The sequence below is a fragment of the Pelodiscus sinensis genome, chromosome 7 (assembly GCF_052426305.1).
Source record: "Pelodiscus sinensis isolate ZL-2025 chromosome 7, ASM5242630v1, whole genome shotgun sequence".
Lineage (NCBI taxonomy): Eukaryota > Metazoa > Chordata > Testudines > Trionychidae > Pelodiscus > Pelodiscus sinensis.
The window spans coordinates 40,922,376-40,947,987 of record NC_143058.1 but is presented as its reverse complement, the minus strand read 5'-3'; the positions used below and the strand labels follow the sequence as shown (position 1 = coordinate 40,947,987).

At 41.5% G+C, this 25,612-nt stretch overlaps 1 protein-coding gene across 1 annotated transcript in view; it reads right to left on the bottom strand.

The window, feature by feature from the left end:
• Positions 1-262: 262 nt before the first annotated feature.
• The window catches only part of CERS6 (ceramide synthase 6), a 260,054-nt gene continuing 234,704 nt past the window's right edge, over positions 263-25,612 (bottom strand). The window contains exons 9-10 of the mRNA XM_006135774.5: positions 9,837-9,993; positions 263-5,486 (exon numbers count right to left, since the gene is read on the bottom strand). Of these exons, the coding sequence (XP_006135836.1) occupies positions 5,325-5,486; positions 9,837-9,993 (319 nt within the window). The 3' untranslated portion in view covers positions 263-5,324. The remainder of the gene's footprint in view (positions 5,487-9,836; positions 9,994-25,612) is intronic.

Here is a 25,612-nt window from a genome sequence, read left to right as displayed (position 1 = left end):
ATCACCCACTCTCTGCAACAAGCAGACCCCTTCAAAGCACCTCAAGGTGGATGCCATTTCACAAATACTTTCCTCCTAACCTACTGAATTCCTTAAAGTAACATAAATAACTTCCCACAGACATACAGAACTAAAAGTATACATGGGACTGCTGGAAAAAAGTGTCGGAGTGTGTACTATGGTAACAGCACATGAGCTAGGAAATGCTCTCACAGAAACTGGACACTGTTTTCTTTTTAAAGAACAGAGAAGGAAATTGCCATCACATTCCTAATGCTTATGTTTATTATGAAAGTGTCTCCAAATTAAAATCGTTCACAATATCGTTCCATATGAAAAATAAAACCCAAAAACAAAACACAAAGTAACTTCTAAAGTTTTACACAATATCTATGCATAAAGGAATTCTAACTACTTAATATATCACTGTATTTCAGACAGTGGAATTCTAACATTGTATTTCTGAGAGAGTTGCTCAAGCACAGAGCAGTCATGAAAACACAGATGAAATTGTGTCGTCCATCCCACCCTGACTCACTGCAGATAAAAGAGAATGTATATGTTATATGTATAACATAACATATAATGTGTATGAAAATAAAGCCTTAGCATTCGCAGTCTGAGCTAAAGGGACTCAAAGGTCTATGGGACCTAGAATTTATGTGTTTTTCCATAGTTCACTGTAGACCAGTAAAGATCCATAGAACATTATGGATCACTTTGGTTTACAGTTTGACATGTCTGATCAGTAAAGCTTTATCCTTGATAGGGTTCCAAAATGTCACACTGTAGTTTCCTCCATTATTAGAACTGGAAGCTATTTCAAAAATGTAGAATTCAGTACAGACACACTCAAAAACTGTGTTTTCATTGCAACTACAGTCAGAAGCCTCCACAATGTAAAAGCTGTGTATGTATGTCAACTTTTTGAAACTTCCATCATTGTTCAAAAAAAAGAAAAAGTTGTCTTTGTAAAATTCCCATTAGGTCCTATTTCTAAATCAAAAACACTCAAAGCATATAAATAATACAAATTGATTTTGCTTTGTGGTTTCAAGGCAACTGTAATTTACAGTACACTGTAAAGTTGGGCCCATTCTGATCTATGTTACAATGAAGCGTAGAAAGTTTTCAACAGATACTCTCACACAAATCTCGCAAGTAGTAGCTAACTGGAAATATACAAAGAATGAACTTTAGCAAATACGATTTTTTTAAAAATATCAAAGTATCAATAGTAGAAAATCAATGGCATCCTCTCTTTCATTGAGAATTACAGGAGGTTGGAATAATGGTGTGAAGTTTTGTGAAATGAATAATACAAGCATTGGATTTCTAACTAGAAAATTCTGTGAAGTATCTAGCCAGACACTCATCTTGATTATCAATGTCATTTGGTTGCAGAGCAAATTTTTTTTGCAATAGTATCATGTTCATACCCACATAGTGACTCCTGATAGACTCAGATTTAACATAAGAGCCACCTTGCACATGGTTGGTTATCTAAAAAGGGGGTTTGGCATTAGTGACTATGCTCAATGTTCACAAAGATTTAATGCCAGGCTGAAGTACTCCTATTTGGATGCATATAGAGGGAAGCTGTGGCCTACTATATCTCTGTTGGAAACATTAAGTGGAATAATCCATAGAAAGATCTACAAAATGGCAACAAGGAAGCAGCATGAGTCACTTTTTGGTATTTTAAGAGCTGACACTACATAACCTTGATCGAGACACAGATGAATCTAAATTCCACACCCATTTGTTTGATAGGCTGAATCTTCAGCATATTGAAGGACACTCTGCATTTGAGTAAAACTGTGTGCTTTCCTTTTTTGTATATTGCATGGCAATGCTAAAAAAATAGTAAGTGCAACAAGAACTGAATCTTAGATTACTGTGTGTCAAGGATAATTAGAAACAGAAAACAAATTCTTACTATTTGCTAATAAAGCCTATATGGTGCTTTTTCATTTTTCTACTTACCTATTCTGACAACAGTGTCTCAAAATGTACTACAAAAAAGGAAGCATAGGCTTTGAAGTGAGGCAAAAATGATAAAGAGCTCATCAGAAGGCAAAGAGCTTGAAAATACTAATATATAGTTGGAATACAAATTCTTGTTTCTATAGGAACTGGATAATGGTGCTGAGACAAGTATTGATGTATACAGCCTTCCAATCCTTCGCAATTATACAGAGCTGTGTGAACCATTTTCAGTTCAAATCTCTTTACAAGTTTTGTGAACTATATGATTATCCAAAAAAACTCCAAACCATCCATCAAAAGTGTTCCATCCACATTACAACCTCTCTCGATGAAAAAACATAAGCACGGGTTCAAATACAAAATATTTTGAATGTTTGCCGCTCTCTTTTTGGAGTGAAACACTGCTCCCCTGCAAAGGCGGAGTCAGAACTGCTTTGACTCCTGTTAATTGATGAAAGGACTGAGAACAATACTATAAAGCATGTTCAACAAAATCTTTTGAACCTGTCCAATACGGATAGGAGAAATGTGCTGATTTTCCCAAGTCTCTCAATTACTGTGGATTGATTAGTGATTGCTAGTAAAGCTCTTGATGCATCCGATCCCCATCCCTATTTTTCCAGCTACCCACTTTTAATATCACATCTTCCTCATACAGATAAATCTTCACTAAAGTCCCATTTCATGCTACTAATAGGACTCAGAACGTTCAGGACAGCTGGAGTGGATTGATAATGAAATGAGTGGGATACACTTGATGTAAAGGCCAAATTGCAATGACACTTGCATGACTGTACAGGAGGGGAGATGGGATTTCTGAAGGTAAGTAATGTCTGTGCAAGATACTGATGTGGTGTTGATGTCATATGTACATTGCTATTTTATAAAAAAGATTGCAACCTTAGGGGAAAAAATGAAAAATTTACCAGCATTCTAGAACTTTGGGGTTTCAAGAATTCCCAAACTTTGTGTACGTCTAGACTACAGGCTTTTGTCGACAGAAGTTTTGTCGACAAAAAGCGTCTAGACTACATCCAGTTCTGTCGACAAAGCAAGCCGCTTTGTCGACACGACAGAACTCTGTCGACAAAAGGCGTTATTTCCTTGTAGAATGAGGTTTACAGCCACCGACAAAACTACTGAGTTCTGTCGACGTTATGTCGACAGAACTCAGCAGCAGTATAGACGCAGGTATAGTTTTGTCGACAAAAGTCCACTTTTGTCGACAAAACCCTTTAGTCTAGACACACCCTTTCTGAGACATCCTACTTCCTACACTCGTCTTTGCATAAGGAACATAACATCAATGTCTAAACCTTTATTCTGAATGGTAATCTTGGCAGCTGGTCTTTCAGAGATTATATTTTTAATTCACTACATACTTCAAATACAGTTTCACTATAAAAGCTCTCTCTAATAATCCCAACATCAGTGTATCATTTCAGATTTTATATGGAGGGTATTTTCTGTACAGACTATTACATCTACCTTTCCTTCCATCTTTTCTGCTCTGCAATTATTCTTGCATTTATCCTCCCTGCAGCAAAAGGGCCATTTTTACTCTTGATGTTTTGCCTTTTCTATCTCACATTTTTGGCTAGTACAAAGGGCCTTTGCACATAATGATGGTTCCAGAGACTTTCAAGCACCATCACAAAACACTAAATGGGTAAAGGGATGGGATAAATATCAGTCTTTCAAAAGAAATAAATGGTCTTGCCACCTTTTTCAGGACCATTCATATGGAATAAAGCCACTAATAATATTCTATAGCCTGAGAAATCATCTGTGTTTTGATACTTGCATAGGTGTGAGGAAACAAAAGTACTTTCTGCCTCACAGTGCTCCTGATGAGGATGGCACTCTCACTCCTGGTAACACCACAGATGATTTTTGTTTCTGCTTTACTCCTGACTGCCTCCTAAATTTCTTTGGTCTATATGCACATTGCTTCTGTGCACACATATTCAACACTGTTGAAGAGCAGGATGCATAGAGATTGTTCTCCAGAAATACTCCTCCTGCTGGTGCTGCCATTAATAAGCACAGAACATAAAAGAGATTCTTGCAATACTTCACCCATGGATTTTCTAGAAATCGAAGATCATATGAAAAAAGGGAAAGTCTATTCCTACTCTCACCGACTCCTTTCCAGGCACAGTTTGCTGCTACACATAAATCTCAGATTGAATAGAAGAGCAAAATTATTATACAGCCATTCTATGCTTTATTTCTCAATTCAATAAAAAATCCTGAAGCACCCTAAAAAAAGTTGGCTATGAATAAACTTCTCCTGCTAGTGCAGAACATTCTGCGGTCTCCCTCTTTCTATTTGACAAGAGTGATAAGCACAAGACCTCCACTGTCTGTTGAAGCTGCTGTTTTGTCATTGGGCTGCTGCTCTCATCCTTCCCTGCTCAGAGGAGCAAATCGTCAAGTTCAGGAATGAATTCTGGATTCACAACAATGCACTCATCAAATTCAAACACCACTTTTCTGACACTAGATCATCTCTCAGCATGAAATCTACGCAAGAAACTAAAGTCTGTAGAGTTAAAATTTGCAAAGCAGAACTAACCTGCAAATTTGAGTTTATCATAGCTATTGATATAAGGTATCTTGGGTATTTGCACAAGTAATCAAGTCTATCCTAATGCAATTAACCACCAATTGAGTTTAAAACAATGCTAAATTAATACCCTACGGTAACCACAGATTTGTCTGAATTGCTAATTGACCACATTAGACACAATTTAAAATATTAATCCATAATTTTAAAACTTTACATTGGGGAAATGGCCACTGTGATTTCAGAGGTGATATCAAAACTAGCACTTTAAAACACATAGATAGCAAAACTATCTGGAGCTGAGCTAGAATCTGTAAAAGCCATGTTATAGCTTACTGCAGGTGATAAAAATCAAGCAGACTACTACTTATAGAAGACTGGGCAACAGCAATAGGAATGGACGGAAGAGATCTTAGAGTGTCAGTCTCCACCGCTGAGAATCTAAAGAGCCGAAGAGTAAGGACATGTCCTTTTGTCCCTAAGCCCCAAAATATATTCAAAATAAATAATATTCTAAGACAGTACAAATAAAAATACTGCTCCCATAGTGTCAATTACATACACATACAGCATGCCTACATATACAGAATGGTGTGTCTCTTCATTCACAAACAGGAAATATGGCAGTGCACTATCAGTATGCTTTGATACTCCTAATTTTTTTTTCTGATTCTGAGATATATGAAGAAACCGCATTCACAATTTATTATTTACTTCTAGTAGTAAACAGTTCACTTTGTTCATATTTCATGTGTTAGCTCAAGGATTAATGGTCCTCTGAACAAGTGCTACCAGTAAGATATCCATTTGTTCCATTGGCACCACTGGTCCCATTCGTGGCGGTAGCGTTGTGTGGATTCTTTGGACGAGGTACTGAATCTTCCTCATCTGAACTGGACTCAACATCACTTCGGTCATCCTTTGCTACCTGAAAAATGTGAGAGAAGGAGCATGTTATAGGCTACTGCATGACAACATGATGAAGCACCCATTACTTTACACCAGAATTAGAAAAATTAGAGCCTGAAAGTCTCTTCAATCTAAACTTTAAAAGAGGGCTTAGCCCTGACATGCTTTTGTGCCTTCCTAGGCACTCTTAAGCACTGAAGGGCACAGCACAAAAGCTACTGGTTCACACCTATCACCAGGACACACACGTGTTAGTGTTCAGAAGTGTGCACAAAAATGTTTGCATGTAGGCCATTTGGAATTCTGGCTCTTTACACCATCCAGTCCATCTCCTTGCTGATGCAAGATTATGCTTTACAGTGCTTCTTCTGTTACTTGATCCAGTGTAAAATGTCTCAAATGATAAAGTTTCTACTACTTCCCTTGGCAGACAATTCCACAGCCTAATGGATCAAAGAATCAAAAATGAGTTATCACTTTCTTACATTTCCTCACACCAATTCATCAGAGGCCATTTGGGCTTAAGGACTGGATTGAGCATCAGGAAGCCACGATTCTTTTCCTTGCTCTGCCACTGACCAGCAGCAAGTCACTTCACCTCCATCTCCATCAGATACTTACCCTCCTTGGCAAAGTTCTTTGAAGGTGATGATTGAGAATCATTACAGGAAAGAGCTGGGCATTATTATTATTAATTCTAGTTTTGTCCCTGGCAGTTCCTTGAGAAATTCCTCTTCTCCTCAGTTGTACTCCTCAAATGTATGACTTCAGCCAGAGAGCATATGATATAATGTGGCTCAGCCAACAAGGTAGAGAGTAAATAATATTACAGCTAGGCAACATGAAAGAAAAAATTGCCGTCACTGCCCTGTTTCAGGGCATGTGTGTTTTCTCTGGTAGAGAGGAATGCAGTGCCAGCATGGACAGCAAGCCATGAGAGGGCAAATCAGGGAAGGTGTATAAGGTCCAGCCATCAGGCACTAATGAGAAGAAGTCTGCCAGCCAACAGTGGTGTGCAACTTTCAAGTTTTCCTTCCATGTTTGGTTCTATTAATATATGGACATGTATTAAGCAACCACCTATGCTTAGAAACATGGATACTAGCTTTCTTCAGTGTGATAAATTCGTATGAATTGGTTGGGGGAAAATAACAGCTGAAGAAATTATTTATCTGAAATGTTTACAGTGCTCTTGGGTAAGAAACTTACCTCTACTTGTTTCAGTTTTTACAGGGTTCCTTCCGCGTTCTTGGAGAAGTACTGATTATCTCCCCATCTGTCCCCTCTTAATAGCCCAACTGCTTTGAAGGCTCAGAGAGCAACCATCATCTTTGCAATTAAGAATGACTGACATGACTCCCTTCAGACCATGTTTGTTAATTGGCCAACAGAGACTAACAGCGCTAGGAACACTTGGGAGTTCACAAAGTATCTGCTAATAAGTACACTCCCTAATGCCAACATCCAACAGTGCTGCAATGATGGACCTTTAAAAATCAGACTTCTGCTCAAGTCAGAATTTTGATTTTATGCTCCCCAATGAAATATTATTATGGACTCTTTCACATAATATGGGGAACTAATATGTTAAAGCTCTTGAAATAAAATGATACACTTTGAATTGCACTTTAGCCAAACACAAGTTATGTGCTCAATACCGAGGTTAGTGGGTAAAATGAGTGGATGATTTCAAAACTAGCAGTTCGTTTAACTCTGTAGCAGTAACAATAACTTAACAGTTTTCTTTGAGGGAATTATTTTAAATTCAATTCTTTAGTTAACTGACATGCACGGAAATACACAACCAGAATGGTGCCAGAGCAGAGGGTTAGGCTACTCTATAGTTTATTATGTTTATTGGTATTAAAGTAGCTAGACCACCCCCACCAGGACTGGAGTCCTTTGGAGGTTAGGCACTGCCAGTGCTTAATTTGTAATGAAAGAATTGCTGGGGCTCACACAATTTTTACTTTCATGACAAGCCTAGGTGTGCTGGGGCCAGGCACACAAATGGGGGAGGAGACAAAGAGAACAACTTCCCTGGGGCCCAGCGATTCAAAGGGGCCAAAGGTTACCACCACCAGGTGGCAGCTGGAGTCGTGGGACTTTAAAATGGCTGCTGGAGTTCCGTTCCCTGCTCTAGAGCCCTGGAGCTCTAGAGGACTGGGGCAGGGGCAGGGGCAGGGCATGATCTGGGCAGCGCTAAGGGCTGTCTATTCCTGGCCCACCCATTCCCAGAGCATAGAGCCACTCCCCACCTTGCCCCAGGACCTGGCGAATCTGTCAGCTCTCCTGGGTGGGGCTCAGCCTTGGCAACTAGGGTTGCCAACTTTCTAATAGCACAAAAATGAAACACCATTGCCTCACCCCATCCCACTACTTCAAAGAGGTCCCTCTGTCCCTTCCCCCTTCTTTGAGGCCCTGCCCCTTCTTTGAGGCCCTGCCCCCACTCACTCCATTTCCCCTCCCTCCATCGCTTGCTCTCCTCCACCCTCTCTCACTTTCACTGAGTAGGAACAGGGGTTGGGACGCAGGACGGGGTGTGGACTCTGGGATAGGACTGGGATGAGGGATTTGGCGTGTGGGAGTGGGATCTCAATTGGTGTCATAGCGAGCCTCAGGCAGGCTCCCTGACTGATTTAATTCCATACTGCTCATGGATGCAGCCAGCATGTCCAGACCCTTTGCAGAAGGGCTACGTGGAAGCTGCAGAGGTGGTTCTGGGATGGGGCCAGTGTGCTGTGGTCGCCGCTCCACCTAGGAGCCAGATAGAAATGCTGGCCACTTCTGGAAGCTGTGCAGAGCCCAGGGAGGCAGAGCCTGCCTCAGCCCTGCTGTGCCCCAGCCAGCAGTGCACCCAGAGCCTTTTTGACTGGGCATTCTGGTTGAAACCAGAGGCCTGGCAACCCTACAGGTAAGCAATGGCACAAATTAAGCACTGGACATTGCACAGACACAAAGTTAGAAAGAGACCCTGCCGCTAAACACAGCCTATGCGAGAAGCAGGTGTAACAACGAGAAGAGGTAGGATGGAACATAGGGAAAAACAAAACATAGATTTGAATAGCATCTGTCTTTCACACAGCAGAATCAGAGAAACTTACATGCAAAAGGTTCCACTTCCCAGCCTTCCCGGACAGCACAAGGAAAAGGATAAACAAGTAGAATAAGAAAGTCACAGGGATGTTGGTGTGACATCACTGGCTTAAGTGAAACAGGATCACTGAGGGTTAGAATTGCGAAAGCAGAGGTGTCCCAGCTGTGACCCTCAAACTAAATACAGACAATGGCAGTACATATCTTTAATACAGAGAGCACAGATGATATAAGGGGACTCAATCCAAAAAGGAGGTGAGCACTTTGCCTGCATTCTTGTAAAGCAGTTAAGCACAGGAACAGTCCCATTCATTTCAGTGGGATCACTCACATGCTTAAAGTTAAGCACATGCTCAAATGCTTTGTACCTTGTTAGTTTGGGCCCTCAGACTGGATGACTCAGCATCCAGATTTAGGCTATTAGCAAGGGGATAAAATGGTGTCCTTGGCCTCTGTTTGTCAGAGGCTGGAGAGGGATGGCAGGAGACAAATCGCTTGATCATTGTCTTCGGTCCACCCTCTCTGGGGCACCTGGTGCTGGCCACTGTCAGCAGACAGGCTACTGGGCTAGATGGACCTTTGGTCTGACCCAGTACGGCTGTTCTTATGTTCAGATTTGTTTAATCTAGACATACTGTATACTTGGATTTGTGGTCACTGTGAACTACACCCCTGCTTTTAAATACAAGGGTGGCAACAATGAGTTAATTTTGTACAAAGAAGCATGGCCCTTCGGCTCCTAGAAAGTGCCAGCATGACTCTGTTACTCAAAAGGCTCTTGATGGGTAAGACTCTAAGGAGTTGAGACACATAGCTCTGCCATTTACCAAAGTGCTATGACAGGTTTCAGTTGATTATTCTTTTCTGTTGGGAGGCAGGGTTTTTTTCACCAAATATTCTAAGGAAGGAACTAAAGCAGAATTGGCAGAATGAAGACAAGTGCTATTAACACAGCTGCTAAATGTATAGAGGGATTTAACACCTATTTTTTTAAAAGGAAGCTTTAATCACAACATAATCCTAGTCTTAAAAAATGCATGTATTTGGAGTTTGCAGATCTAATACATTTGTTATCAAGAATACAAAGCTAGTTAGCTTTCCATTAAAGGAAGGAAAAGTATATCACAATACAGCATTTGTCCTCAAGTCTGTGTTACAGGTCAAAAAAAGAACAAATTGCTGGACAATTACTAAGTGCTATTTACTAATTTTAAAAACATTACAAACAAAAATGTTTACTGTGAAACATCAGACAGTGTTTGTGTCACCTTACCTTGCCTCTGGAGATAGCTTTATAAGCTGCTTTTATGATTAGATAAGACCAGAAACAGTGCAGGACTTGAAGTACCATGAGCAATAGGTTAAAGAACCACAGGGCAGGAAAATTGCCCAAAGCTTCATACAATTCAAACAGCATTGAGTTTAATATCCTAAAAGAGAGAGGGAGAAAAAAGTACTTACATTTTGTTTGAATCAACAGTGATCTAAAAAGCAGCCTTTTTCTTCTTAAGATGACAAATATTTGATTAGGCAGTATACATACATATATTCAACCCTCAGCTTTATAATGTGTAAGACTGAATAGCACTGGAAGAGGAGTGAGAATCATCTGTGCCTCTTGTGTCTCCTGAGGTAAATGACTGAATACATCACCTTCCCTATTTAATTTCAACCAGCCAACATCACGTGGAGAAAGCAAATGTTCTACCCTTATCCTTTTCTTTTCAGAGCTGGTGAGTTCAAAGACAGGGGTTTTCTCTAATACCTCTTTTTCCTGGACAATCCTAGAGATATACCAGCTTCCCATTCTTCAGATTATTCTCCTTTTCATGCAGAGTATGCACTTTCCATCAGGCCCATCACAGGTTAACAAAGAAACACTTAACCTGTAATTTCCAGGTAACCTAATTCCTCTGAGGAGGAGGGACCTTAAACTGAGATTATACTTGATACAACATACAGTCACCAATACTCACCCATTGTACTGGTGTAATGAAATGATAGTTTTCCCCTTCTCTGAAAGGGATTTGTCTAATTTAGAGCAAAAATGTATATAATAAATCATAACCGATACTGGCAAGTTGCAATCAAACTGCCTATCAGTATTAAATGATAGGACAGTAAATTCATTATTAGAGCATTTGTCAATACTATTTACAATCCTATTAAGTTTTTACTATAAATTCCCATTCATAACATGAGCAAAATCTTCAGTGATGTTTGTTGATCTTAGCCTATTCTAAGAGATTATTCAAGTAACACGAGACTTCAAGCAATAACCTGCCTATGATAGTTCTCAGAGTACAATAGGAACTGATTCATTCATCACTTGAAAACTAATATAGAGCAGGATACAAAGTGGGTCCTAACGAAGGGTGAGGCAGTAACCAAAACAAGAGATTGAGCAATAATAGGAGGCAGGTAGAAGAAATAGCAGTACTTATGGCAACATGGCTGTCTAGGAATGTTCGATATGTTCAGGAGTCAATTTAAAAATGGAGAAGATCATGCGGTTTTCTAACATCCCTTCTACACCATACCTCTGCTGATATATATAGTATTGGAAAGTGAACTGCATTAATATTTTAAAAATTAACTATCACTACATAACCAGTAGATGGCACATTTACTCAAGCTAACAAAAGCACACTTCAATCCGCTCTTGTTATATCGTGTTTTGCTAGTTTTCCATATTGTAATGTCATATAGGGCTTTAGAATAGTTCAAATCTCATTCTTAGACTGAACCACCAGCCTGTGTTTGAATTCTGACATATCTTGTGCACTTCAAGAATTCTTTTTACTAAAAACATGTGTGCACAACAACTGTTACTATCAATGGAAAATATCCAAATGCAACAAACTACACCCTCTAATATTTATGATTTAATTAGTATAAAACTGTTTCAGTTATAATTAGCAGATTTCTAATAAGCAATCTTAAGAAGATTAGTTTTAAAGCTGTAGCACATCAAATTGCTTGTTTGATTCTATTTAACATTGCTCCTTTTTTTTTTTAATCCCCGGTCCCTGATGCTGAATTGTGTTTGCTCCATAAATCTTACAATGCTTTTTGTGAGAGATGGAAGTTTCATTGCCTCATTATACCGTTTTACTTTTACAATGCTTTCTGTTTATGGAATAAACATTAGACAATGAAAGAGTTTGCAGTTATGGCTAGACATTTGGTATATCATTACTAGCTAAGATTTATAGTCTTCACTTTGTGCAATTTGTTCTGTCAACAATAGCACTAACTGGCAAAGTAATGTCCTGCTTCTTAATCTAAGGTGACACTTACCATGCATATCAAAACATAGTTTTAGTCAGCTTTGCTTATTTCATTTCATTTCATTTCATTTCATGGTAGTTATTTCAGATATAATTGCAATATCAAACTCTTTTTAAAATAAGCAGTTCTTTCATATAAAGTTACTCTCACTACATTGACTCTCCTTTTTGAAATCTAAAATCTTACATATTCCAGAACTGTAAGAGTAGTTATGCTTCTACTTACATTTAGATTCCCTGGACCAAATTCATCCCTAGAATAATTCCACTGAAGACAATTCAGTGAAGTTGAACCAGGGATGAATATGGCCCATTCTAACAAAGTCTGAAATCTTTGGCTAGGCAGGTCATGGAGAGCATATCTGAGTCCTAAAGCAATTTTGCTGCACAAATGAGTTACCTGCTGGATATCAGAGATGAGAAATAAGAACTATCAGAACCCTCTCAGATCTGCTGATGTCTGACACATTGAGCAATAAAACAGAACTTTCCATTAAGTGTCTGATATTTTGCACAAAGATGATTGTACTGACTACTCAAAATGAAATTTAGGGACAGTGACATAGTACTATGTGGTAGGCATGGGAGGGACAACTGGGCCTTTAAAGATAAATTTTACACAATTCTCAAGCACATAATGAGAAACAGAAGTAGAATATGAACACAGAAGACTACAGAAATATCACACAGGTAAAGAATTGGTTAATGCCCAAAAAAAGACTATCCAATTTTGGAAAGGTTGTGTAGGGATCAGCTGGTTAGGTAGGAGCAAATATGATGACAGCTGGTACTACATTTATACAGGCCAGGCCACTAAACTCCCCAAACCTCCATTCCAACTTCCATTCCTCTAAAGACTCATTTGAACTCTATTAAATTATATATACAAAATAAACATGTGGCTAGACTAAAGAGAGAGCCCACAGTGGCAATCACACAACTAAGTGGGTTCCAGGTAAAATTTTCAAAGAGGCCTAAGGACCAGATTTTTTACCTATTTGGGTGCCTAAAACTGCAGCAAGGCACCCAGTATGATTTTTAAATGCGTCTAGGTGTTTAACTCTCACATTTTCACAAGTATCTATTGATTGTGGATGTTTCTATTTCTGGTCTGACTGATCTAAGACAATAGACTTGATTTTCAGAGATGACTTGGTTAGAGCGGTTTGTGCTCTGTACTTGTGAAAAATCAGGCCCAAGATGCCTAAGCTAGTCACATAAAAACTTAGTGTCACACACAGACACACACACACACACACACTACTTCTGAAAATTTAGCCCTAGGCAACTTGTCCAAGTTTGCAATTGAACAAGGAACAGAACCCAATTCTCTTTGTGTCAGTCCTATATCAAATATTTCCTCTTCTCTTGCTAAATGCATTGCTAAGAATGCCATGTGCAAGTGGCAGCAATTAAATGAACACTCCTTTTAGTGTCCTGAATTAAGTAATGTGGTTTTGGATCAAACTGAAATTGATTAGTTTTATTGCAATGGGACTGATGGGAACAGATATAAGCCATCAGAGAGTGATCCAGCTTCCACAGAAGTCAATGGCTAAACTTTCAGTATAATCTACTATATATTTGAGTTTGTCTGTCTATTTACTCAAGAACTCCTCCTAAAGGGTAAGAGCTAAGACACCAAATTTAGTATGCTCTTATCTTACCTTAAAGCTAGATAAGGATTTGGTTTTGTGTGTGTGTAGCCTGAAAACCATACAGAAAAGAGACAAAATCACCAGGCACCAGGTAAAAGGACTAGCATGGGGGTGAACCCCCACCCTGTCCAAGATAGGGATGTAAGTGACTAGTAGAGTCGACTACTTGAATTCCCCCTCACCACTGCCTCTGTATCAGGGGCAGTGTGTGTGTGTTGGGGGAGGGGGAGGAGAAGCAGGAGCTGGTGCTGGGAGGCGCTGGCTTAAAAGCTGATTTCCCCCCAATATGGTCTCCATGGTGCTGCGTATCCCCTCCTCCCCCCAGGTAGTAGCACCGGGAGAGGTTCATGTGAGGCTGCTGAGAAGCAGCTTCAGGGGCTATTGGATGTAGCACAAGCCTGTACCTGGCTCCTACTACATTTAAACTGCAATTATTACCTGCCAATTATTTACCTCTTCTCATCCTTAGTCCAAGGACTGCCTCAGTCTCAAGCCTTCCAACGCCCTGGTATCCTTTAGGGAGGGCAGGAAGCTGCAGCTTCCCTGACATTCGGACAGAAAGATTGCTGGTTGTTTCACTTCACCGGGAAGGGAGGAGAAAATGCAGTTTCCTCCTTTCCTCTATCTGGCTGAGGAGTACAAGAGGCAGATGAACCTGGACATGCCAACCAGGGGAATATGCACCACTCCCCCAGCTGTGCACGCTGGAGCTGCAGTGGTCATGGACAGGCACTTCTCACCTGGCAGTCAAATGTAGTGTTGAGTGGGGCCTAGGGTTGTCCTCTCCCCCTGGGGCAGCCTGCATATTGAACCCCTCATCCCCAGCCCCAGCCTGTGGCAATGATTGAAATGAGGAAAAACAAAAATTGAGTTAAGCACCCAAGCAACACCAAGTAAATCTTCTAGTGTTTGTATAAACAGATCTATTCCTAATAAATTACTGTAGTCAGAGATTCAGACAAAGAACAGAATTTACTGGCACACACACACACACGATTAAACTAACAACTGCATCACAACAGCAATACAAGGTTTTCCAAACATCTAACTCTTTGGTCAACTAAGCAATACTTGTAATTTGGTCAACTAAGCAATACCTCTAATTTTGTCCATCCATGTGCAGACTAAATATTGTCATGTGCACCGAGGCATGTGCAGATGTGCACCACCAATAGAAACATATGCTGCTGGCTACATCTATGCTACGGAGTTTTTTCAGGATACCGGTGGTATCCAGGACAAACTCAGCCATGTCCAGGTAATGTGTCTGCTCTTCCAATTTTTTTTTGGAAAAGCAGATGCACTCTTTTGGAAGTCCTGTAAACCTCGTTTCATGAGGAAGAAGGGCTCTTCCAAAAGAGGAGGATTTTCTGAAATTTGGCCCAATATAGATGGGCCAAATTTCAAAAAAGCCTTTTCCAAAAAAAGAATCACAAAAAGGTATGCAAATTGCAGACCACTATTTGCGGAAGTTTTTCCAAAAAAGAAGTGTAGTGTAGACAGAGCCCCAGTGTGCTACAGAACTCTCTGTTCTTAGGGTTTAATGTAAATGCTATTAATGTATGGTTCGTATGGACAGATGCAGCCATGTGGGGCATGTGGCTCTGGACTTTAAAGCTCTAATTAACCCCTGTCCATACTATAATCTCTAGAATAGAAAAATTTACTCAGGCTAATCTGCATATTGGAATCTGAAAAAAAAATTGCCACATTTGCTCCAGGCTGGGAGGAAGAGAGACTAGACACCATGTACAAAGAGTACTGGCATGGCCAGCCAGACACAGGTAAGTCCTGCAGCAAAACAACGTAACAGAGTGACTGATGTGCCACCCTTCCAGGTCTGTGCCTAATGTGGGAAATGTATATTGCTCACAGGTGAAGCTATCCCTAGCTCCTGCTCCTCAGCCAAAGGAGGCAGACCTGGAATGAACACTACTGTGAGTAGCACTAGTTTCTAAGGTGTTTCCCAGAATATACCATATTGTGTTTCTAGGGGAGACCATTGCGCTGAGGGGCTACTCTCCATGTCTACTCTCCTCCCGGCCAGTCACTTCTCCCCAAATACACGTAGTTAAAGAAAGGCACATGTCATAATGGGCAGCCAGCAAGACAGGGGAGAGCAAAACATCGAGCCAGCACACCCCTATATGTGTTCCTTCTGCCACTATGCACTACATAGTTGTCCTGCTTTTGCTTTCTTTAATACAGGAGTGAGACATCCTATAATACCATGACCACCTCATAGCATATGGATAGCCATGTACTGCAGAAATGCAAATGTAATATTAACACACTTTATTACATGATTATGTAAATTATTTTTCAGGTTTTTTTGGTCCTTTCCTGTATTTTCCTCCTTGAAAACATTTCTATTTACCCCTCTACCTCCAGATAAAGAGAACTGACAAGTTTCCTTGCTCCTGTGTCTAAGGCTACTGAATTTGAGAAGGCAACTGGAAGTCGGGACTCCTGGATTGTGTTTGGTTATTCATTCCACTTGCTATGTGATCTTAGGGCACTCAGTAGTCCTTTGCCTCAGTTTGTTCATGAAAATGGGTTTAATGTGACTTTTACCTGCCTCACACTGTTGTTGTGAGACTTCACTCATTGGTAAAACACTTGGAAAAAAGGAGGAACTATATGGGAGAAAATGTTATAGAAGAGAAAAATATGCCTTAGCCCCGTCCAATCTAGACTGACTATTAAGCAGCAGTTTCTCACTTTACCGCTTGGAAGGATGTGGAGAGAGAGATTCAGAATCTTTTCTAATCTCTATAGCTTCCATGGAGCATTCAGATGAAGAGAATCAATAGTGCAATGATTTATGTCATCCATGGCCAACACACTTTAGTATTACTGACAACAATCCCCTGCTCCCAACACATGCACAATATATGCAATTCATGGTTCTCCAGAACAGCATGTTTGCATTAGTTATTTGTGCCAGAGAATTATCTGCTTAACTCCAATTAGAACACTGGGCACAGCATTATTTCTCCCTCTATTCTGTGTCGTGCACACTGGAACGCACTGTACACCAGACAGAATTACTGCTATTAAACCCCCTTCTCTTGGCCAGCAGATTCTGTTTTACTCTTTCAAAAAAATTATTAAATCTGTTGAACTTGATTACCCAGCTGTGCTCTGAGCCTGAAATTACCTCCTGAGTCAGAAGCGTGAAGGGGTGTGAAATTTTCAACTGGATCAGTCTCCCTGGAACCGCCACAAGCAGGTATGAGAAGATTCAGAGGAATTGAGGAGAGAATGGGATGTGTATGGGCAAGAGGGGGCAAGAGATGGTAAATGCCCTTCAGCTAACAAGGATTTATGTATGACCTATCTTCCAGTTAAGAGACAATTGGTGGGGGATCCCCCTGTCTTTTAACCATGATTAGAAATGAATGGAACCTAAGTAACAGCTCTCACATTTCAACCAGGCTCTCTACCTATACGTAATGATCCTGACTTCGGTTATAAGATACTTTACACGTGGGGAGAACAGAACTCCTTAGTTGAGATTAGTTACCAAACTTGTCCTGAAAGAGGGATGAAGTGAAGGGGTCCTTTCCAGGACAAGACTAACCACTACACCCAAAAAGCCTGGGACTACAGCACTGACCTACCAAGGAGCCTCAAACTCTGCTAAATATTTCAGCTCTGCAAAGTATTGCAGCATAATAGAACCTGTACTTCCTGTCTTGCCAATTCTTCTCTCTTCTGGCTGCCTGCTCAGCCAGCTGCTGCTCCTTTCACATCACTGCACTAGAGGGACTACTCTTTGGTTCTTGTTGAGTGGAAGGGCCAGCTGGTTTCCCTTTCCCTTGCCGTCTCCCAGATTTTCTACTCCTTTTCTGTGCATGGAAGTGGATCTCATGCCAATAGAGCATGAGAAATAAAAACAGAGCAGCAAAGATCTAGCATTCGCTGACAGGGATAGTTGGATAGGCCAGTCACTCTCACAGCATCACTGAAACAGGGAAGGCCTGAGGAAGAGGGAGATGGAGTACCCAGTGGCATTGCTACGGGACCTGAGTTTGCTTGTCACCTGTTCATAGTCTCAACTCTTCTGGTCAGTGAGCTCCATAGAGTGGATCAATACAAGGCACGTAATGCTGGAGTAGGTTTGACACATTCTGCCTGCTGGATAGCTATTTGTGTGCTAACTCCAGGGGTGACATCTGCAGAGGGCACTTTGGCACAAAACAGTGTTCTCTGATCTGGTGTCTGCCCTTCCTTTTCTTTTTCATCTGACTCTGAGGTTTGCACAGATCCCTGAACACAGAGCAGACACACTGCCTGTTCTACCAGCAAGAGCAGCTGCCACTCACTACGTACCTCCATTGATGTCTGCAATGTGGAAAGGGTTGCCAACTCTGGTTGGCTGAATGCTCGGAGGTTTCATCACCTGACATTATCTTCATGATCATGATATTATCCAAGTGAGGAGCAGCCTAGGCTAGTGAGTGGCCCTCCATCTTAGTGGGCTGCAAGACTGTCGTAACCAAGATGGTCTCCCAAGATAGGTTAGTGTTACAAACCACACTTGTGTACCTAGAATTTGCAAGGTGTGCCAACTGAAACGTAGCAGCACTTGCGGTGCAGAGAGAGTGCATGGCTGTCACAATGTTGTGTGCAATCAGCATGCTCCTCACTTCACGTGCCCTTGCTTTAAGTGCGTGTCACTTTTGTAACACCAGTAGGCAAAAACTAAGTGGACAAAAACCAGCAGAATCTGTCAACCCTGTGCATGATCAATGGTAACAAAATGTCTCGTAGTACAAACATAGAACCCCAGTGGGCTGCATGCAGCCCTTGGCCATAGGTTACCTACCACTGAATCATCCTAACTTTTAAATCCTGGGAATCCAGGACAATCCTAGAGGGTTGGCAAACCTAAACTTTCACCTTCCCAAATGTCGTTGCCAGCAAAAAAATCATTTAATCTGCCTACCTGAGAGAGAGCTGAATACATTATACATTAAAAACCTGCTTTACAATTATTCAGAACCCTTCCCAGTTCAATCCACACTCTGACAGGCTCCTCCCAGTTTGCGCTATGTGTATATCGGTAGCTGAGATGCATTATCAGCCATTTAATGGTTCCATGTTTCCTTTCTCTTTATCACTGCTGCCCCTTTTCAGCCCTCCCTTGTGTTTGTATAGAATTCTCTAAGTAACAAAGTATTAGACAAAGAGCTCCCACAAAAGTGAAGATAAAGCCAACTCTGTGAATGAACCATAGTCATAAAGGTCTGGGGCACTACATCAGTTATAATGCCCAGAGACTGGATACTGCCCAGAGTGCTGTGATCTGTTCAGCCTCCTTAGAGCAGACAGGGAAGTATGAAGTGAAGATGTTGCTGCTTTACCAATAGCTCTAAAAACAAAAACAACCAAATTCTGCTCTCATTTCCAAAGGTGTAAATCCAACAGAACCCCACTGAACGTGCTTCAGTGTGGTCACATAACAAACAGGGGGTTTTGACTCTAAAGTAGATTACTGTGTTGTGCAAGAACAAACCAGACAGATTAAGGAAGTTGCACTGGCCCCAACTGGAGTGCCTCTGAGAGCCAAAGTGTGACCCATGAAGTCTTGCCATGCCAGGGGAATTACATGTGAGTGCAGGATGAGAACAAAGATAATCAAAAGCTAAATGTTTTGTTTGTTATCTTATTGAGGAAGTTAAAAGTACAAATAAATAAGCTGCATATTTATTTTTGATAAATTAGCCACAAATTAACTGCAACCCTCAGTGTCCTGGCAAGATGCCAATATAGTCTGATTGTCAGACTTGGGCACTCCTGTTTTAATACTAATCAGCAACAACACATGTTTTCAGAAATCACAGAACCACCACTGAGTCCATGTTATTTTAAGCCCTGTACAGAGCAGTAAGGCTTTCAGTTACTTAACTAATATAATGCAACAGACAGGAAATTATTCATGTTTGATGTAGTGTAAAAGGCACTATTCTGACCAAGCTGTCTATTGTGCTGAGTTTAGCTGTGCTTATCTGTTCACCCAATTTCTTCTCATCAATGGTTCCTGCCCATTAACAGATTTTGCAGTCTCTGGCATGAACATTAATATCTCCTCTCTCGTTGACAGAAAAATTGAAAACACAAGGTCATATGCCTCTTCACAATCAAAGTGCATATCTCAATAAATATTTGAATAAATGAGGATTTCAGATTCTCTGGCATAATGCATTTATGCTCAGCAAAATATTTGATCAGGAATGTGTTCTGCCAAATGCATGTGTATGTGTCTGGGATCAGAGCATACAGATAGAGGAAATAACTGTTATTTATATTTCCAAATCTGAAAATCTTTAAGAACATATTAAAAGCTTGCACAGACAGCACTGAATTCATGTCAAAAGGCATCTGTCTCAGGGTTCATATTGTTCCCTGCATAAATGAAAGATTTGGCACATGACATATGGGGCCAGATTGTCCCTAGCCTTTGAAAGGATGTGCGGGGAGAGAGTTACCAAAAAAAAAAAAAAAGTATTTGTCATGCCCATTTCCTCTTCCATGACTTATCTTGGCACTAAGGACAACTGCAGTTCCCGAGTGTGCAAGAAGACTTGGGCTTTGTCTAGACTATGCTGAAGTTTCGAAAGAAGATATGCAACTTCCACAGGACACGGTTTTTTCGGCAACTCACCCCTTTTTCAAAAAGCTGCTCTACCTCAAAAAATGAGATATGAAATAAGTGCTGTGTAGACGCTCCCTATTTCGAAATAAACTATTTCAAAATAAGATACGCAATTGACATAACTCAATTTGTGTAGCTTATTTCAAGGTAAGCCCTGCTGTGTAGATGCACCCTAAAAGAAAAACTATCAAATATATGATCTAAAAATTACATTCTGGTTGGAGAGTAACTTTATCTACTTGCTAAAGGTCTGGTCTCTGCCACAACCTTTGTCCTCACCGTCCCACGAGCTGGCCACAAGTTTTGCCTCCAAATCAAAGTAGACAAATTAGTCCTAATAGAGTCTTGCTTAACTTGACCATTCAAAAGATTATCTCCAGCTTTACAGATAGCATGGGTCAAATTCTGATCTGGTGCAATATTCCTGAATTTGGTGTTAAGTGTTTTGACTCTATAGACCTAGTCTCAGCCAGAAAAGTAGAACAACTGTGGCTAAAAGGTACAATTTGAAAAAATGTATCAGTTCGTGATAAGTTAAATATCATTTGGTGACATTTCTAATACTCTAGAACTATGACTTTTATAACCCCACATGGACATTTTTCTGTTACTCTGGGTTAGGGGTTTTGTTTCTTGCAATTGACATGCTTCCACATAAATGTTGTAACATATTTCAGATATTCTTGAGAATTAATATTTGGGATTTGCTACCACTTAGATTACAGTGATATACATTTCAAGACCTGCTTGGGTAACCAGACTCTTGTAAAATGTGCACACATGGCCAGAGTCTTGCCAATGCTGTTCCCTGCAAGGATCTACTTAGGCCCCAAGTGAACTCTAAGGCTATGTCTACACAGCAACAATATTTCAAAATAACAGTCTGCGTCTACACAGTTGGCAGTTATTTTAACATATAGTAATGTCGAAATACTGTCAAGCTGGAGGATTTCTTATTCCAACATGTGTAACCTTCATTTTATAAGGGAAGCTGGAGGAAGAGTGTTCTATTTCGAAATAAGTGCTGTGTAGACAGCACTAAATCTCAAAATAAACTATTTTGAAATAAGCTACACAATTCCCATAGCTCAATTTGCGTAGTTTATTTCGAGTTAAGCCCTGTTGTGTAGATGCACCCTAAGGCTGCTCTCAGGCAAATAACATTACTGTTCACCTTTTATATTGCTTCTACAGTACTGTGAATGCATCATGATATACTGTACTGAGCAAGTAACATGAGTTCTGAAGATATATAATGTAAAGGCATGGGGATAGGAAAGGAGAGGACAGAATACCACACAGAATTCAGCACATGGCCAGAGAATATAGAAAACTTAACTGAATACATGTTAGCTTTGGAATTCGCAGCACTGACACTCTAATGCAAGTCTAAGGTGCTACTCCGAAAGGTGTAATAAAAAAAGCTATCTTCTAGATCAGTGGTTCTCAAACTGCGGTCTGCAGACCGACACCTTGCAAGTGGGCAGTGGCTCGAGCTCTGCCCTCCTTCACCCCTGCAACAGGGAGCATGCACTTGCGCTCCAGCCTTGTGCTCACCCCAGTGAGGTTAGAGCACCAGTGCTGGCTTCCTGCTGGGAGCGGGGGCAGAAGAAAGCCCCAAGCTTCCCCTCCAGATCCAGCTCGTGGGGAAGAAGCAGAGCCAGAAGCCGCTCCGTGCACTGCCACTCCCCCTTCTCAGGCTGGTGGAACAGCAGCACACTAACGCACTGCTTGGAGGCTTTCCCAGCTGCTCCCATTAGCTGGATTCTGACCAATGGGAGCAGTGGAAGGCCATACCTGGTACGTGGTGCTGGGAGCAGCACACAGTGCGAAGGCAGGTAAGTGACCCCCTTCCCTTCATGCCCAGACCCCACAGTCCCTTCACGCATACCTCTGCCTGCCGAGACCCCACACTTCCAATCTGCTCCTGCATCCTCACTCTGGCCAGACACCTACTCCCACCCTGCTCCTGCACCCTTCCTGCTGGCCAGGCACCCTATCCCCAGCCTGTTCTTGCATCCTCCCTTCTGGCCACACACTGCAACCTTCCCTTGCTCCTGCCCTCTCTCCACAGACAGAAACCCTACTCACAGCCTTCTCCTGCACCCTACCTCCCACCTACACCTTGCACCCTCATCCCCTCCTGCACCTCATCTCCTGCCCAAATCCAGCACCCCCATCCCTACCCCACTAATTGGCAGCTCTGTCCTGCACACTGAACCCCTCATTTTGGTCCCACCCAGAGTCTATGGGGGGGGTCCACAAAATCCACTAACTTGGGAACACCAGAAGAGTTAATCTGGCCTATAGAAAGCCCTGAACCTCAGTCTTCCCGGTCTCTTTCCCCCTCCATGGGGCTGGAGCACCAGGGCAGTAAGGTGTCTCAGTTGGCGGCCATATAGTGAGGGTTGGGGGTTTTTGGAGGTTTTTTTCTTTTTTATTCTTACTTGAGTTGTGGTCCCCAATTGATTTTTCTGTGGGTCAATTGCCCTGGACTAAAAAAGGTTCTATACCCTACCATAAATAAAGACAATGTTGAAACCTTTTGTGTTGGACATAAATTAGTATTTTTCTTTATTTAAAATGAAGTTTGGTAAACTAACATGAGAAAGGTAAAGCACTTAACCTGTTAAATAATTTTGACTAGTATTTCCTTTTGTATTGGTTAAATTAAACATTCTCCCTAGCTGCAGCATTAGCAAAATTCCTCAGGCATAATTATATAATTAATGGCGAGTTTCCATTGGCAGCTGGTTGTCTGCGGAAAGGTTGGCACTGAATTGGGTAGGACAAGGGCCAAAAATTTGAGAACCTCCATTCTAGATGCAGTCGGCAATCAAAAAACATGTGAATTTCTTTGGTCATGGTTTCTTAGTGGCAAAGTTGTCTTTCACAGAGCTTCCTCAACTCGAAAGTAGGAGTTTATCGTGGAATCCATTGCAGTGGATCTGGGAGCAACCCTGATAGACTTTGTTCCTTAGTATTCTGTTTATTCTTTAACTCTCATGCCTCACTGATCACAGTGATTTAAAAACAGCACCACAAATATGTCTGGCAGCAGCAAGAAGGTGAATGACCCTTTACTTTCTCTTGAGATATTTACACCCATCACAATAATTCTCAGCCCAGGCTGTTGCAGTAATTCTTTCTGACCTGTCTTCATTTTAGAAAAGACACTATTCAAAATAACAACAAACCCAAAGTCCTAAGAACACCGATTGAACAATCTGTCCTTGCCAACAGAATGTGTTTTTGGAGTCACAGGGAACAATATGTACAAATCAAAATTGAGGAGAATGAGGATTGACTTTGATAAATCTGATGATACTCTTTTTTTTTAAAATTGCTTTTAATGATAATATGAAAATCCAAACCCAGAAACACTGAGCAAATGCCATTGGTTGTTATTTACATTACAACCTTTCACTAGTGAATGATATTTTAAAATGTGCATTAGTTAGTTTCCTTAAGGAAAAGCTGGCTCAGTTTTAACCTAAAATAGCAGAGCTCAAGTTCTGCCTCAGACTGTATTTGAAGGTTTGAGCTCTCAAGAGCTGTAAACAAATAAAAAGGGATAAAATAGCTAGCCTCTGTTAAGGACAGCATCGGTGAATACTTCAGGAGAAGACAATGGGACAACAGCATTACGTCTCTTCTGCTAATAGAAACAAGAGTTGAGAAAAAAATCAAGGCAAGTTATTTATTTAATTAACAGAGCTTCTTTTTATCTTTGTTTATCCATGAACAGTTTACTATTTCCTCAAATGTATTCATTATTTGCCAAATTTCCTTCAAATAATTCTTGACCAACTGCTGGTTCATTGACTATTTGTGAATACATTTCAGATATTGTGACTGCAAAATATCTGAAATTCAAGCAGCATTCCTTAGTTTTGATTCTCTGAGGGGTGGCCGTATTATCCATGAAAGCTTATGCTCTAATAAATCTGTTAGTCTCGAAGGGTATGTCTACACTACAGCGTTATTTTGAAATATCTTATTTCGAAATAGTTATTTTCAAATAGCTTATTTTGAAATAACGCATCTACACACAAAATGCATTTCGAAACAGCGTTTTGCTAATTTCAAAATAGCGCATCCACATTGACTGAATGCTGAATTGCATTTAAGGCCAGCCAGAACCAGGTCCAGCAGGGCATCAGGTCAGGAGTTAGTGTGGCTGCTGCCTGAGGCTATCTGAGGCCTGTGCTTAAAGGAACTACCCCGGACAGCCAGTTCTCAGGTTTCCCTGCTTGTTTGCCTACCTCGATGAGGGACAGCAAAGCATTTTGTCTCTGCGTGCTCTGGTTGCCCTCACTCGGAACACCATAACAGTCTGCAACATGGAACCAGAGCTGCTCCTGGGCACTCTGGTGCTTCTCGTGGATGCGTTGCTGCGAGCCTGGCTGCACTTTCTGCAGGCTGCCATCTGGGAGGTCCATGGAGGGGGAGGGGGGAGCTGTCAATATCCAGGAGGCCCTGCGGGAGAGCTTCTACCCTGAGGAGCACTAAGAGTCTCCCTGGTCTGCCCCACTGGGGGCTTGTACCTCATTCCTCCCTTACGTCCTTCCACTTACTCCTCCTAACCCCCTTTCCTGATGTCAAATAAAATACACGTATTTTCATGAACACAAACTCTCTTTATTTAACAAAACTGGAGGGGGAGGATGAAACTCTGGTGAGACTCGGGAAAGGAGAGGGTGGATGAGGGGAGGGAGAAACCTGGGAGGAGGGAGCTGGAAGGGGGAAAGCAAGGGGAAGAAGGGGGAGGGGAAGCTCAGGGTTCTTGGTTGGGGATCTCTCGGGACCAACTTGATTTTCATGTAAACCTGCTCCTGGGTTCTCATGTGGCCTTTGGTGACCAGACTGGCAGCTATCCTGCCATAGACGGCCGCGTTCCTCTGTCTAGTACGGAAATCATGGACTTTGGGGGCATCCCCCCCAAACCTGAATAAGGTCTATGATCTCCACCCTGGACCAGGAAGGCGCCCGCCTTTTCCGGGCCCTGGCAGGCTCCTGGGAGCTGGCAGACTGCTTCTGGGGAGCGGTGGAGGGCTGGCTGCCAGTAACTTGCTGGCTCATGTTTTGGGGTCACTGGGTCAGGGGCAGTGTCTGCTGGCTCTGGGCTGGCAGGCTTGGAGCTAGCACAGGCACCGTGGCCGGAGTCAACCCTTTTAATGGCTCTGGGGAGGGAGAGGTGTGTTCTTGGTTGAGGCAGGAGTGGCTACCAGGGCACCCTGGGAAGGCTGGAGGTCCCCTATTTCAATATAAGTGTCTACACAGCACTTATTTTGAAATAGCTATTTCGAATTTGGCTTTATTCCTCATGGAATGAGGTTTACCAAATTTGAAATAAGCGCTCCGCTATTTCGAATTAATTTCAAAATAGCGGTTTGGCTTTGTAGACGCTAGTAAAGTTATTTTGAAATAACTGCTGTTA